The 15,391-nt window shown below is 40.4% G+C and overlaps 2 protein-coding genes across 8 annotated transcripts in view; one reads left to right on the forward strand and one right to left on the reverse strand.

Annotated features, from left to right (window-relative positions):
• The first annotated feature begins 3 nt into the window (after window positions 1–3).
• On the forward strand, window positions 4–13,943 carry IKZF5 (IKAROS family zinc finger 5). Of its 3 annotated transcripts, none has more exons than XM_065066791.1 (6): window positions 4–91; window positions 1,554–1,619; window positions 2,497–2,587; window positions 2,920–3,083; window positions 3,371–3,553; window positions 8,784–13,943. In XM_065066791.1, the coding sequence occupies exons 4-6, from the start codon at window positions 2,951–2,953 to the stop codon at window positions 9,725–9,727; spliced, it is 1,260 nt and encodes a 419-aa protein (XP_064922863.1). In that variant the 5' UTR covers window positions 4–91; window positions 1,554–1,619; window positions 2,497–2,587; window positions 2,920–2,950; the 3' UTR covers window positions 9,728–13,943. The 3 variants fall into 3 exon arrangements, with proteins under 3 accessions (XP_064922863.1, XP_064922865.1, XP_064922864.1); XM_065066792.1 differs by having other exon boundaries at window positions 25–106; XM_065066793.1 differs by lacking the exon at window positions 1,554–1,619 and having other exon boundaries at window positions 10–91.
• PSTK (phosphoseryl-tRNA kinase) overlaps window positions 13,803–15,391 on the reverse strand; it is a 4,798-nt gene continuing 3,209 nt past the window's right edge. For all 5 annotated transcript variants that reach the window (XM_065066797.1, XM_065066795.1, XM_065066798.1 and 2 more), the window contains exon 6: window positions 13,803–15,176. In XM_065066797.1, the coding sequence (XP_064922869.1) occupies window positions 15,173–15,176 (4 nt within the window). In that variant the 3' untranslated portion in view covers window positions 13,803–15,172. The remainder of the gene's footprint in view (window positions 15,177–15,391) is intronic.

Consider the following 15,391-nt stretch of genomic DNA (forward strand, 5'->3'; position numbering starts at 1 on the left):
CGGTCTCGCGAGACTGCGGTGGGCCGGGCCGGGCCGCGGGAGGCACAACAAACATGGCGGCGTTGGCGGCGGGCGGTGAGGGGCGGCGGCGGTGAGTAAACCCACGGTGAGGGGGCTCGGCGGTAGTGCGGCCCACACCCCCCTGGGCCGGCGGGGGGAGGAACCGCAGCCGCGACACCCCCTGCCCGGCGGCCGCGGGGTCCCCGCTGGGGCCTCCCTTTGACGTGAGGGGCGGTGGGACGGGGGGTGATCCCGCGGGAGTGTCGCTTCGCGCCCACGTGTGGGCCGGAGAAGCCGGGGGTCGCTCGTTGCGCGGGAAGGGGGCGACGGAGCAGGTGGCAGGTGCTGGGGCTCGGCCCGGCAGCCGCTGCCTCTTTCCCCCGCAGAACTCCTTGAGAAGGAGCAGGAGGGGCTGGTGTACATTTTGGGATCCTTCCTCCTTCCTTGTGTTCATTTTAAGTCATTTTTACTGGAAAAGGTGAGACCGAGGGGCTGGGGTACATTTTGGGATCCTTCCTCCTTCCTTGTGTTCCTTTTAAGTCATTTTCACTGGAAAACGTGAGACCGAGGCAGAGAGATCCGTCCCCCCCACCCCTTTTTTTTTCTCCTTGAAAAGGGGTGCATAATCATTTTATTCCGTTATAATTACTGTGTGAGTTCTTACTGGGTCTGTTAAACTACTGCTTTTACTTGAATTGTTTTCTTTAGCAGAATTCTTTAGGTGAAATATTAATCCTCGACACCTTATGGCACTTAACTTTATACACACCAGCACTGTAACTACTGTTAAATCCAGCACTTGTATCCTTGTAGAAAATTAATAACCAATATTCCACCCATCGGTGTCTAAAGCTGGAGAAGATACGGTTGTCTGTGCAGAAAACATTCTGTGTAATTAGAACTTAAGGAACATCTGGTGTAATCAGCCCATTTGAGTGCGTGAAACAGGAGCTGGTGTGCTCAGGTTTCTAATAAAAATTGCATTTACTAGTTTGCAGTAGTGATGTAGCAAGCATGTGGTCTGTATCGCTCTTCCCTGAAAAGGAGAACTGCTGGCTGTATATCTATAAAAAAATAACACATAAAATCACAAAAGGTTCTTTTGTGCATGCAAATGTAGGGGTTTGAGGTGGCGCTCAAATTGTGGCAACTTACCGACATTGACATTAAAAAAAGAAAAAAAAAAAAAAGGATGTTTCAAATTAAATTGATGAGGTAGAGAAAGGAAGTTTTACGCAGTTGATCCCCCAAATAATGTCTTTTCCCCGGTTAGACTTTTAAAATTCTGAGTGATTTTCTTTAAAATCAAATATAGTTATAAAAGTAATGAAATAATTTGTTGTGCCTCACACAAAGGGATTCTGTGAAAACATGGACTTTTAACATGGTTTCGTGTTGAACCATTCACCATCTAGAATGGTTTAATTTTAAATTGTTATTTCATCTTATTATAATTTGGTGAAAGTTGGCCTGGTCAAGACTCTACATGACCTCATCCTGTTTTTCTCTTTCATATCTTTAATTTGTATCCTGATGTCTTTGTGTTATTGCAGGAGACACCAACATATGGAACGCAAATTAACTTAAGCCTACACAAGGCTGGTGACATCTGAAAGAGGGTAGGCAAAATTGACAAATAACCACGTGTTCAAAACTGACATAATGGTGATAATAATGACAGTAGTTGAGCACACTTAGGTATGATGTGGAAGCACGTACTCATTTGGATGTCAGAAATGAACTAATGCTTGGAAATAACTTTGAAAATATAGGAAAATGTGTTTAAATATGGTCTTGAGCTCAGGACTTGGGTTTTTATAGGTCACCTAATATTTTGTTTAGTAACTATTAGAAAACAAAAATATACTTATTGAAAATTTAATGTTATAAATTATTACTGATTACAATCTGGAAGAATAATAATGTGGCTGACTCATTATCCTCTTTCCGACTGAATCCTAAATTCCATCTTCACAAAATAATTGCAAATTGAGACTCTAGAGGTTTGTCATTTACAGTCCCAGAAAAGGGAATTACCAGTGACTTCTACTGAATATTTGTATTATTTCAGTATAAAATAATCAACTGGATTAAGATTTTATGCAGGGCAGGAAACAAAAATTTTGGGGGAACTATGAAATACTGCTTTCCGTGAGGCTTCTTTCCATCTTTGCTGTTCAGCGACGTTCAGTTGGTTTCCTATCATTACAGTCGCCGTAACTGCCTCTGGGATTTTTTGGTGCCACGTGTTTGCCAGAGAAACTACTCAAATGATCAGTGCAATAGAAGCTGTCTTTCAGTGAGATACACAAAGGAGTACATGCAATCTTTGAAAAGGTTTTGCTGAAAGAGTAATTGCCTTATTAAAACTTATAGCCATAGAGTGTTAGAGCCTGTCTTTCTATCACATATATTTTTTCAAGATTTTTTTCTTACACCTTATGGAGTTTGGGAAGAATAATTGGCTTACATTTCCTATTTTTTTTTTCCTTCCAGGGAAAGTGAAGAAGCTGTTCTCTGTGCTGTCTGACCTGTTGGGAGTACGTTTTGGAGCATGTTTGCTACTTAGCGGGGAACTAAAATTCAGGTACGATCCATGTAAAAAAATACAAGAGGCAAGTCAAACAGTGTCATGTTGATTTTGATTATTATGTCATTTTATCCAATTTGATGTTGTCCTTATGTTACTGTTGCTGAAAGCAATTTCCCCAGTAATATGTATTTAGTGATCTTTAATTAATTAGAAGTTCTAACATTAATAGTCTTATGGCTGCAAGTTTGTGTATTGAGTCATACTGTATGATGAAAGTAGTCCTTCACTAAAACCAAACCAAACCACCATCACCAAAACTCAAGCTTGTTTCTATGAATGCATTCAAATTCAGTGGCAGCCGTGATGTGAAAATATCTTCCTTCTAGGCACAAGAGGTTGTAAAAGTGAAGAGTGAATATGGGTGAAAAGAAACCAGAACCTTTAGACTTCGTAAAAGATTTTCAGGAATATCTTACGCAGCAGACTCAGCATGTAAACATGATTTCTGGATCAGTTAGTGGAGAGAAGGAAGCAGAGACTCTTCAGGGAGGTAAGCTGATTTCGGTGCTGTCAAATTTTATTTTTAGAGACTGCCTTCACTGTTCACATGCAGATAATGATGCAAACTATAATTGTACAGAAGCATTTCTGATAGTAATTTTCACATGAGGAAAGTTGTGTATGTACCTTTGTTTTAATCAGGGTTTGTTCTTATAGTTCTGTGTATTTAATGACCGAGGACATCCAGAAAAGCAGAAGATATTTGGCATATTCTCACAGCACGATAGGCAGCATCCCACTGATTCTTGACTGAAATCTCTGTTGTATTATTCACAGCTGGGACAGAAGGTGATCAGAATGGTCTGGATCATCCTTCTGTTGAAGTTTCACTGGATGAAAACTCAGGAATGTTAGTAGATGGGTTTGAAAGGACGTTTGATGGAAAGTTAAAGTGTCGATACTGCAACTATGCCAGCAAAGGAACAGCACGGCTCATCGAGCATATCAGAATCCATACAGGTATGAAATATTCTGCAGTACTTTGCTGTGAGGTGGGGTGGTATGTACTCAATGTTATATTTTTTTTATGTGAGGAGTTACCATCTTCAGGCAGTGTGATAGTTCTGAAAGTTGCTCAACAATTACAACTGGGTTTTGGTTTTTGTTTGTTTTTTTTTTTAATGGACTTTTTTTTAAAGGTGTGCCATGTACCTGTTTAAATTATGCAAATTCCTACTTACATTTGTTATTGGAGACTGCTAAACTTGAAGTAACTATGTATGGGAATGAAGTGTAGCATGAAAGCGTCAGTGTAAATTGAAAGGCCCTCTTAGTTTTTCCTCGCTAATCAAAAAAGTGAAAATGGTTCATGCTGTGTGGCAGGATGCAAACCCCCCTCTCTCCCCCTCCCTCCTCCATCATGGAAGGAGTAGACACATCTCCCTCTCTCTGCTGTTTGAGGCCGACAGCTTCTTTTGTTCGGCCCAGAGCCCCTGGCCAGGGCCGTTAGGAGAAGGGAGTGCCCAGGCGCCAGGAGCCGCTGGGCGCCCGCGGCCAGTGTGGGGGATGTTTGGAGGCTTCAGGGGCACCCACAGCCAGGGTGGGGGGTGCAGAGAAGCTTCTGGAATGCCCACAGTCAGATCTGACCAGCCAATAAAAAACGGGACTCTAGTCGAGACTCCGCCCATTGTCGCGGGTCTCTTGGAGAATGAGCGAGATGCTGCTGCCGAGAGCCGCCCTCCCTGAGGGGGAGACCCCGCTTGCCTTGCTGCCACGGGTGTGAGTAAAATTTCTCCTCGCAGGACTGCGAGTGTGTTTATACTTTCCGTGCACATTTGCATTTGTAAAATAAATCCTCGCATAATCGCAGGGGTATTTTCCTCCTGTGCTTCCCCGTAAGCGCGTGTAACTTTCCATGCACGTTTGCACGCGTACTTTCTGTGCTCAATACGAGCACGTGTATAAATTATTTCCTCGCACAGTCGCAAATGTATTTCCCTCCCGTGCTTCCACATAAGCATGTGTAATATTCTGTGAACATTTGCACGTGTATTTCTCCTCGCAGGATTGTGAGTGTATTATACATTTACCCTCGCAGGATTGCGAGTGTACACTTTCCGTACTCAGTATGAGTACGTGTATCCCTTAAAATAATCCCACACCGTGTTCAGGCAAGTGTGGGCTCCTCCCGGACCCAGGGACGGCTCAGCTATTGTTTTGGGTGAAGCCACGTGCATGCACACTGTGGACCTCCTGAATTATTAGTTGCTGACCCTTAATAATTTTTCTCAACTGATATCCGAACCTGTATTCAAGTTACTTTTGGAGTGCTAAAACCCTGTTTCTCACCAGTTTAATAACAGTTGTTGTGGACGCTGTTGTCCCTTAAACTAACCTTGGGGTGCCTCCGTGACATGCTGCTGCATGGAGATATATAGGGGCTTTTCTTCCTCTGTTGTTCAGCTATGAAAATATTCCTGTTTTGTACAACGTTCTAAATGTGGAAGTACAAAACATAAGAAGTAGTATTAAGTTTTCTCATTGGTAGAATATTCACATGTGAAGACATATCACCTAATAAGTGATTAATAACAGTAATGAAAAGAAAAAATACTCACTGTGGCTTGTTTAAGAGCATTTGCCTCTGTTTAGTTTATAAAGCTGAAAAGCAAAACTCACAATAAGGTTAGAATACTCTGAACTGTTCATGAAGTTAGCTCAGATTTCTTGGCAAATGAGAGAAACCAAACGAAAAGTCCTTGTGAAGTATGACTTTGGTGCCTGCTGAGTATGTTACACCGATACAGAAGACCTCAAGACTGTTAACTATAGCAATAAGAAAAAGAAAATCGAACTAATGGAAGTTTTTGCAGGTTTCAAGTCTGGTGTGGACTGTCCCCGAACTTCTAAATGTATAATTTCAGTGCTCTTGGGTAGGTGGCATTCTGGGACTCACTTTGAAGGAAGCGCATTGTTGTAACTGGGATGTAATTGTAGCTCTGTTTGGGTACAGATATTTTTAGTCAGATTCTCGCTTTGCTGTGAGCTGTCGCTTCTCCGCAGTGACTCCCAGGATGTATTTTGGGAAAGTTAGCTCAGTGTTGGCTTGTTTGGACAGGGTGTAATGGGGTAGAAAATGGCAACCAACTAGAAAGCAAAGAGTTCTAAGGTTCAGACCCTGAAGATCTTGTAAATTCTTCTCTTGTGCTACCGCGAGCTGCCTCTGTGTGTAGCTGTTGCTGTTTTCAGTGGAAGTTTTGCTTAGTGGTTTACTGTGGCTTGTGCTGCCTGCATTTGACACACAGTTAATGCCATGGCTTGCTGCAGATCTGCAAAGCAGCAGTGTGTTTTGGAGCATCTTTTGTCTCTAGTTTTTCATCAAGCAGTTACAGCTTCGCCTACCATTTGCCTCATATGGTATGTGGACAACGCAAGATATTTTCTTTTAACAGCTTAACTCTGTGTCTCTATTTTGGAGCTTGTGGAATGATGGTCAAGTAGTGGGAGAAAGTGCTATGGATGTCCTACAGTCAACTACCTAATTTAGGATGACTTTTAAATGGTACTTCAAGTTGCAGAAGTCGCATCAGTTTTAAAATTTCCTGTATTTTCAGTAGCATATAGCTATTGCCATCTAAAAACTTGCAGTTATTACTGGCTAATTGTCAACATGAGCAGATGGACTGCTAGAGCTGTGACGGGAAGCCTAACTTGCTGCTAGAAGATGTTGGTATTATGTGTTTGCCGATTCTTGAGATATTTTTTGATGGCTTTGGCGTGCTCGGGGTTCCTCAAGCAGAATGACTGAAACAATGTGTTGTTACTTAATACCAAATGTCATAAATTTTAGACATACTGGAGAGCAAAAAATCAAGTCTTCCTTAAGTAGCAAAATGGGGGGATTGGGGTAGTGTCAGCATTCCTTCTCTTACCCTGGGAAGTTGCCTGTGTCTTGTCTATTCTCACATCTTAGGTTAACAGTTCTTTTGTGTTTTCAGAATGCTTCTTACCCTGCTGCTACTTTAGCGAGTAGAGGTCACTAAGTGGTTTGAGCTGGCAGAAAAATTCCGGCTGCAGATTATGAGCATTTGAGCATAGTTGCAGCATAGTATGTAAAAAAAAAAAAAAAGCAAGAAAGATTCCAACAACAATTGGGAAGCTGGGAAATATCCTCAAAAATCTCTGACCCAGTGGTCATTGTCGAGAAGCAAACATCCCATGAGCTACAAAAGTGTAATACTTTGGGTTTGTGCCTTGGCTAGCATTTGGAGTTGTTTCTTATGGTTGTAGTATATATTTTTAGCATTATACCACAGGAACACAGCTTTATATGTGGGATGACTTAGTGTTTCAGTGCTCCTGCAGGTATTCCCATCAGAGTGTATATACACGACTCATTTGATCAAATAAACTTTCACAAAGGTGCTAGGAAAAGGTAGCCAAACTGAGGGCACACATAACTCTACTGCAGAATCTTGCAGTCTGAATTATTTCTGTTCCAGAAAGCTGGTTAGCAGTGAGAGAAGTATACAGGGGATATCAGCCTGCTGTCCATCAAAGAGCTTCAGAAATTTGGACATGCCTTCACACAGTGACCACTTTATAGCTGGATTACTGGTTCGAACATGTCTGATGCCTGATGAAATACCAGTAACTGTACAGTGATAACAGTTCATTTCCTGATATTAATCTGTTCAGTTTTGTAATATAGATGTGAACCTCAGACTGCCAGAGGTCTTTTTGTTTTCCTGTATAATTTCGCCTTTGTCTTTTTACAATATATTTAATATCCTTAATTATAGTACCGCACTGCATGGTTTCCTGATGGCAACACCATTTTGCCCTTACCGTAACAGCTCTTTGGAAAGCTCCGCTTTGTTTCTTTGGGCAGAGACAGGGGACTCCGGAACAAAGAAGGGTTTCTTTTTTTATTTTGGTTTGTTTTTCTTGTGTCTTTTTTTCACTCGAGGCCAAGGAGATCCAAGACCCGAGTGTTGTTTTGCTTAGAAGCGTGGTAAAGGGCCAAGAGATGAATTACGTGGACTGTGAAGGCTGAGAGTGACTGAATCAGCTTTAAAATAGGGAAGTGATAGCTGACTAGTAGCCTCAGAGCAATGTAAGTAAACAGATAATACATCCTGGTTAGCAGGCAAGTGCAGCCAAGTATCTGCCAAAGTAATTATGACCCAGGCATGATCACGCAACCATTATTAAGTGCAACTTGCTGCAGAATTAACTTCATGCTGAGTCCGACAGCAATATAATTAGTAGTTACCAACTGTGCTGTATTAAGGTCATGCAACATGGGATGCAAATCTGTATCTCAGCATATTTAAACCAGTTTAGAATGAAGTAAGCCCGCTCAGATTGACAAGTTCTTTGTGAATGCAGGGAATTTGTCAGTCTTTTTACATCGTTGTTTGTACCAAATCTCCAGATCTTTACATGTGTGTATATATGTATATATCTGAATACACATATTTGCTTATGGAGAAGTGATAGTTGCAGCTGGTGCAAAAAAGGTACTTAGAGGTAGAACAAAAACTGTTCACTTTCCTCTTCAAGAGCCAGTGATGAAGGGAAAAAATAACCTTGTATTCAGTATCCCAGGCTCTGATTCCAGACTGGGATGCTCAAAATGGTCTGCTGGTTTTGACTGGGATAGAGTGAATTTTTTCCATAGTAGCTAGTTATGAGGCTGTGATTTGGATTTGTGCTGAGAACAGTTTTGATAACCCAGGGATCTCTTGGTTATGGCTGAGCGAGGCTTACCCAGAGCCAAGGCCTTTGCTGCTGCTCACAGCACCCACCAGCGAGTGGGCTGGGGCAGACGAGAAGTTGGGAAGGGGACAGGGCTGGGACAATTACTACATTTTGGTGCAGACATTCCTGTAGTCAACTGGTTTTGTGCTTTATAGGTGAGGCAGAGTTTGGATCCAGTTCAGAGCACCATGTAAACATCACTGCATTCAGTCCTTGGCATCATTGCTGCAATTCCTGCTCGGGTTATCTGTTATGCTAATTCTGGTCACATTTTTTTTTATGCTTACTGTCACTTGGGTGAGGCAGAGTTGTCTAAATTTACTCCACTCTTCCACCAGATACCCAACCAAACTCACCACTAGCAGTGACTGAAGCTGAAAGGGAACTGTTTGATCAGCAGCTCCGAGTTAGCTACTTTCTGTTCCATGAAAAGCCTTTTTCAAGCACTCTGTGAGATGCCACAGTATAATCTATTTTAATTTTCCAGGCGAGAAGCCGCACAGATGCCATTTGTGTCCCTTTGCATCAGCTTACGAACGTCATCTGGAAGCTCACATGCGGTCACATACTGGTGAAAAACCATACAAATGTGAATTGTGTTCCTTTCGCTGCAGTGACAGAAGTAACTTGTCTCACCACCGCAGGCGCAAACATAAAATGGTGCCTGTTAAAGGTTCAAGGTCTTCCCTAAGCAGCAAGAAAATGTGGGGGGTTTTGCAGAAGAAGACCAGCAATTTGGGGTACAGCAGAAGAGCATTAATTAATTTGAGTCCACCTTCCATGGTGGTTCAGAAACCAGACTACCTTAATGACTTCACTCAAGAAATCCCAAATATCCAGACTGAAGCGTATGAGAGCATGACAAAACCAAGCCAGAGCAGTGCGTTGCCGAGAGATCCGCAAGACCTCATGGTAGATAATCCTTTAAACCAGCTCTCCACGTTAGCCGGACAATTATCCAGTTTGCCACCTGAAAACCAAAACCCAGCCTCTCCTGATGTTGTTTCCTGTCAGGATGAAAAGCCTTTCATGATCCAGCAACCTGCTGCGCCTGCGGTCGTGTCAGCTGTGGCAGCAGGTATTCCTCAGAATTCATCTCCAACCAGCCCAGAGCCTCGTCCCGCACACAATCAAAGGAACTACAGCCCCGTGGCCGGTCCCAGCAGTGACCGCAGCGCCCACACCAGTACTCCCAGCATCAGTAACAGTCAGCCAAGTACTCCAGCTCCAACCCTTCCCGTTCAGGACCCTCAGCTTCTGCATCACTGCCAACACTGTGACATGTACTTTGCGGACAACATCCTTTATACTATTCACATGGGATGTCATGGATTTGAAAACCCTTTTCAGTGCAACATATGTGGGTGTAAGTGTAAAAATAAGTATGACTTCGCTTGCCATTTTGCAAGAGGCCAACATAGTCAACATTAACTGAGAACATGCTTTCACTTAGTTTTTTAACATATTACAGTATATTTTTCATACTTGCTGAAGAAAAGCTTGCACGTTCACATAAGGAATCTTCACATTAATCAACTCAACAAAAGAGGCAAATTTATGTTTTCGTAAAACTTGCCAGGGAAATTTTGTATAAGATGTGGTAGTTATTTTATATGTAGCCTTGCAAAAAAAAGCTGAGAGAGTGCTATAGGAATTGGAATATTGGAATGCATTTACATGCTTTCTTTGCTAAATTGAAGTTGCCTGCACTTAATCTCAATGAACATTCTACAAATATAGAAACAGGGTGTGTGTCTTGAAACACAGGATGCAATTATCAGACTATTTACTGGGCAAGACACACTATATTAACCATAAAATAGGAAAGGCAAATGAAGTGACAAGTGGTTACTTTGGATACACACTTATCCTTAAAAACTCAGCTACTCCAAACTAGAAAAACAAACAGAAGCAACTTTCACATACAAATTCATTTGATATAATATTTGCTTTAATCTAACGAAGGTTAATAATAACTTTTTGCTTAGTGTATTCTAAACTCTTCATGCTGGGACTCAAACACTAACCTAACTTATTTTTAAAGCTCATCACAAAACTAGCAGATAACAGGTTATTGTGAATGAAATGCTGGTAGGAAGAAAGAAAGAGTTAAAAAGCCTGTTATTCACTAGTAGTACAAAACAAAAGTAAATATTACACCTTATTTTAAACTACACTTACCAAAATTTTACGTGTCATTCTTTAAACACACATAATAAAGAGTTAGTAGAACTAATATATATTCCCTAAAAGTTTTAACTGCCTTAAACTAATTTGTACAGATATTTAAAATTTGCACAGTTAGATTTCTGTCTTGCTGATAGAAGTTCTAATAGAAACAAACAAGTTTACAAATTAAAAATCATTTATTCAGTTTTCTCTTGGGCCGAGTTACAACAGGGAGGTCGCCCGGATGTTTGAAAGTTGTAACATCTAGTTTATTGTAAACTTCAGCTCAGTTTGTCTTGTCACCTGCCCCAGGTTTTTTTGTCCTTTTTTTTGTGCTGGAAATAAGGAGAAAGGCATTTGAAGCCATCGTGATTAATGTTTGTAGGTGGCAAATGGTAACTAAAGACGTACATGAAGTCCATTGCACATGTTTATTGTTTTTTTTATACTGTACATCTTGCTTTAGAAGCACCTAGGTTAACGGACAGGCACTTTAATATAAACCTCAAGAAAACATCCTAGCAAAATTAATAAAAGCTTTCAATGTGCTACATAGGAATTTGTAGTGTTTCAAAAAAGTGAAGAACTGTTACTTTTCTCATATTTAGACATGCACTTTTACCTTAGTTTGTCTTACTTTAGACAAATTAAAGTTTCCTTATGTTTTCCCCTTCTACTATCAGCAATATATGGCAGCAAATATGTTTTGTTACATGTAGGAAGATTTATGAATGTTCTGCAAGTTGGAGGTTGGAATCCATATAGCAAATGTTTAGCTTTTTCAATTTATATTGTTACGGGAGCTAAAACTTCCCAAAGCCAATGGAAAAACTTACAATGACTTCACTGTAAGATCAATGCAGAAAATAACACCCTTCTGAGAATTTCAGATTTAGAAGTAATTTTGACTTTAATGAATTAAAAAGTTGGGAGCCAATTATGTTTCTGTCTACCTAACCTACCTACTGTTGAATTTTCTGTGCTTTAAGTAACCAGTTGAAGGAACTGGATTCTTGGTTTCACATAGTGTTGTAGTAACGAGGTCAAAAACACACCGTTGAAGTATTTCCAGTGTGGTAAAGGTGAATGATAACATGCTATCACTCCCAAAAATGTTTTTGGTTTCATGCCTGGTTCCAAATCCATTTCAGTGGATTTGTAAAACAGAATGTAATTTCCACTTTTCTAATGACACTCTTTAAAAGTTATTTTATAAGCAAAACCACAACTCTGTGTGCATAAACATAGAGAGTCCTGTATTTTAAGGACTAAAGTTTGACTGAATGGGAATCCAGTTGGAAGTTACTTCTCCTGTACAGGTTTATTAACATAGGCGGTTCTTCTAGTCAAAGAACAATGTAGGAACAATAACTTTCTTTTGATCACATATTGAGACGTTCTAAAATCTGCATCTGACTAAAATACAATATTAGAACTACAGATGTTACTCTTGAAGACCATAACAATTAGTAATTTGTAGAGGTCATTTTCCTTGCCTTTTGCTGGATGACATAAACTTCTATTCCTGGGTTCTGGGAACTCCAGGGAAGCCTCTGACCTGGTGCTGCTCTGTGAAGCACCTTCCAGCACTGAGTGATGTGCCGATCGCAACAGCCGAGTTCTCTTTGGCTTGCGGCTCCAGCCTTTCTCCCACTTGGGATGAGATTAACTCCAAGTGCACAAATATTTGAGATTTCATCCTTCTGTTCCATTCATGTGGTTTCTGATCCATTGAGACTTTCACTGGCAGTGCCTGTAAACATCATAGATGTTTTTTTCTTTTTGTGATGGCTCATGATTTGGCAATTTAGAAAAATGATTTTTGAGCCATGAGGCCCCAGAATGAAATTTTAAATAGAATAGTCAGGTTGCTAATAGAGGCAGCTGGTAGCAAGAGGAAAGCCTGTGTGATCTGATTGATTCCCTCATCTAGAAGGGAATCATTTGTTGTGGGGGAAAGTATGTTATTAATAATAGAACTTGATAAAACTAAACTCAAACCTTGCAAATTGTTGTTTAGAAGTGTTTTAATACTGCTAACTTAATACCATTGTTTCTGCTTGGAAGTACCTACGGAAAAGAAAATTAGCTTGAACATCTGTGAACCGTTGAACAGCGATGAAAATACTCTTCCGTCTTTCCTTGCGCAAGCTCCTGTTTGCAGGGGGTTCTTAGGCGGCTTCTGCCTTTGATGTCGATCCCACAGGCAGAGGTGCAGGGTGGATCCTGCCAAATAACTGCTCTAGACTGGGATTCTTAGTTTTTCAGCCTCATACCGTGTGCTCAGTTGTGCCAAGTGGTACCCTGCCTGTGTCGATTTCCTTCTGTCTGCTGAGTAGGTTTGGAAGGTATATTTTCACATTGTTTTTTCATGATTCTGTACGTACTATTTAATTTAAAGACCAGAAATAGTACTGGAAAATTGTTTGAGAGTATGATCCTGACAACTCCCCTGCACAAGCAGATCTCACTCCGAGTCAGTGGGGGATCCTTGTCAGGAACTGTGGGATCGAGTCCTGCATTTGGACTTTTCCTATTGAGTTCTCCATGTGCTCCACTGCACTAACTTTTGGTTTTGATTTTCTTTTTAGAAACCCAAATCCTTATATCATAAGGTGGTGATCAGCATTTGAACTCCTACTAACAGGGGAAGTTTGGGAATGAGCTGAAATTTTTCCATAGTTTGACTCAAAGTTCCGTAGTTGCAAAACAATAACTTTGTGGGGTTTTTTTGTTTTTATTGTAAATTATTATTTCATAGTTGTTGATATTTTTAACATGCACTATTTATAGTACCCTTAATACAGACGTTACTTTGAGACTGAATATTCCAATGAACATGCAAATATTAGGGCTGAAGATCTTAGTAGATATCTCGGTTAATACTTAAACCAACCATGAAGCAGCTAATAGGAAATAATAATTGGGTTTTTTCCACAGATAAAATGTTTAGAAGGGGAAGATTTTGACGTAAAATGTTGATTGGCATTTTAAAATAAAACTCTGTGCTGGAAGATGTGTTCCAATGGTGTTTCATAGCAAAATGATCTGTTGCTATTTGTTTTGTTCCAGAATGTTTAGGGGGTTTGCTTGTTTGGTTTTTGTTTCTTTTTGACGAAGGGAATGTAATTTAGAGGTCTTCACTGGCAAGTTTTGTAATAACTTTAAGCTTCTTCGAAAATCTACAGCAAATGGATGTTCTGCTGCAGGAGATCTATTCCCTGCTGAAGCATTTTTCATTGAGCAATCTTTGTGTATGTGCTTGTAAGTACCTGCTTTGTTAATAATGTGTATTTCAGTGTAAAAAGCATATTTTGTATGCAAAAAATGAAAGCCGTTAGAGTTGTAAAATAAATTTTATTGTGTAGTGAATGTTTTCAGATGACAAGGATAATTCTGAAATAACTATATCAAGTGTAGTTCATGTTGTGAAGCTTTGCTTTTGTAAGATATGAATAAAATAACACTTTCTAATTAAGCCTCATGTTAATTCTTAATTGCATATGATTCAACACGTGGAACTAGTGAACGGCTCCTAAGGTAAGGAAGGTAAGTTTACCTTTTGGGTAAGCAAGGAACACTCCATTTATGTTTCAGTCTGCTTAATTTGAAAATACTTAATTTTAGAACTGAACCAGGACACTCTTTAATTCCTCTCTGCTTTTAATTTTTCACATTCAATTGTTTTCCAAGTACTTTGGTTCCTCAGTCATATTTCATTATCAAGAGTGTCTGTATGTCTGAAATCAGAGGTTTTATCACGGTATTGTGGTTGTTACTGCCTGTGGGATGTCTCTGTATTTTGTCAGCAACTTTGAAGGCAGCACCAAATTTTAAGTTCCTTTGGATGCTGCAGTTCATCCTACGTGTGTGTACATGTGTGCAGCTCTCGAGAACCTTAATTTAACTGCATCTCCAATTCATTGTGCTTTGCAAAGCTTCTGTCAGGGAAACTCGCAGAGAAGCCAAGCGCCTGATCTAAGGAAGGTACTTGGGAAACCAAAGCAGGACTTGGATGAAACTTGGCTGCTGACATCCTGACTTTGCTGTAGGTCTGTTAACCCACCTCGTGATTGAAATGCCAAACTCATTTCTTGTTTTTATACCTTCCCGGGCACGTGTTTTCTGGAAACGCTTGTTTGACAGAGCAGAGCAGGTCACCATCCGCGATGCTCTTCAAAACTTCAGCTGGAGGAGGCTCTGAGAAGGCTGATCCAGCTTGGAGATAGTCCCACCGTAAGCAGGTAACAGGACTAGATGACTCTTGGTGTTCCTCCCAGGCTGACTTTTCCTATGATTCTGTAAAATTTAAAATCTCAGGATGGTTTGTTGTCAGCTTGATCTTCAAACAGGCTCATTTCTCTTCCATAATCTGGGAAGAAGATTTAGAGAACGCACGAGCCTCTTAGGAAGCAAGCTGCGCCTCTCTGATGTTTGCAGCTGTACTGCTGAAAGAGCATGGCCTTTTAAACACTCTGAAAAGCCAACCAATGTTTTCTATGTCATCATTTAAAAATATATTTATTAAGTGCATTAGTTGCCTCACGTTGGAATGAAGAAATTACACTTGTAGCAGGGTCAGAATATTGATTTTGTGTGCAAATTTGGTTTTTCAAATTATTTCCTTGGCGCAAGTCTTCCAAAAATTTGGTTTTGAGTTTGTTGAGTTGTTCTGCCAGGCTCTTCATCTCATTTGGGAGTATGTTTTTATCTGAAAGAAAATTAGAATTTAACTTCTAACTTCATGTTTCAAGACAAAATTTACAGACTTTAGCTCACATTCTACAAGTAATTTTGACCAGTGTGCTGGTTTTGACTGGGATAGAGTGAATTTTTTCCGTAGTAGCTAGTATGAGGCTGTGTTTCGGAGTTGTGCTGAGAACAGTGTTGATAACCCATGGATGTTTCAGTTACTGCTGAGCAGCC

Source organism: Columba livia, chromosome 6 (assembly GCF_036013475.1).
Source record: "Columba livia isolate bColLiv1 breed racing homer chromosome 6, bColLiv1.pat.W.v2, whole genome shotgun sequence".
In the NCBI taxonomy this organism is placed as follows: Eukaryota; Metazoa; Chordata; class Aves; order Columbiformes; family Columbidae; genus Columba; species Columba livia.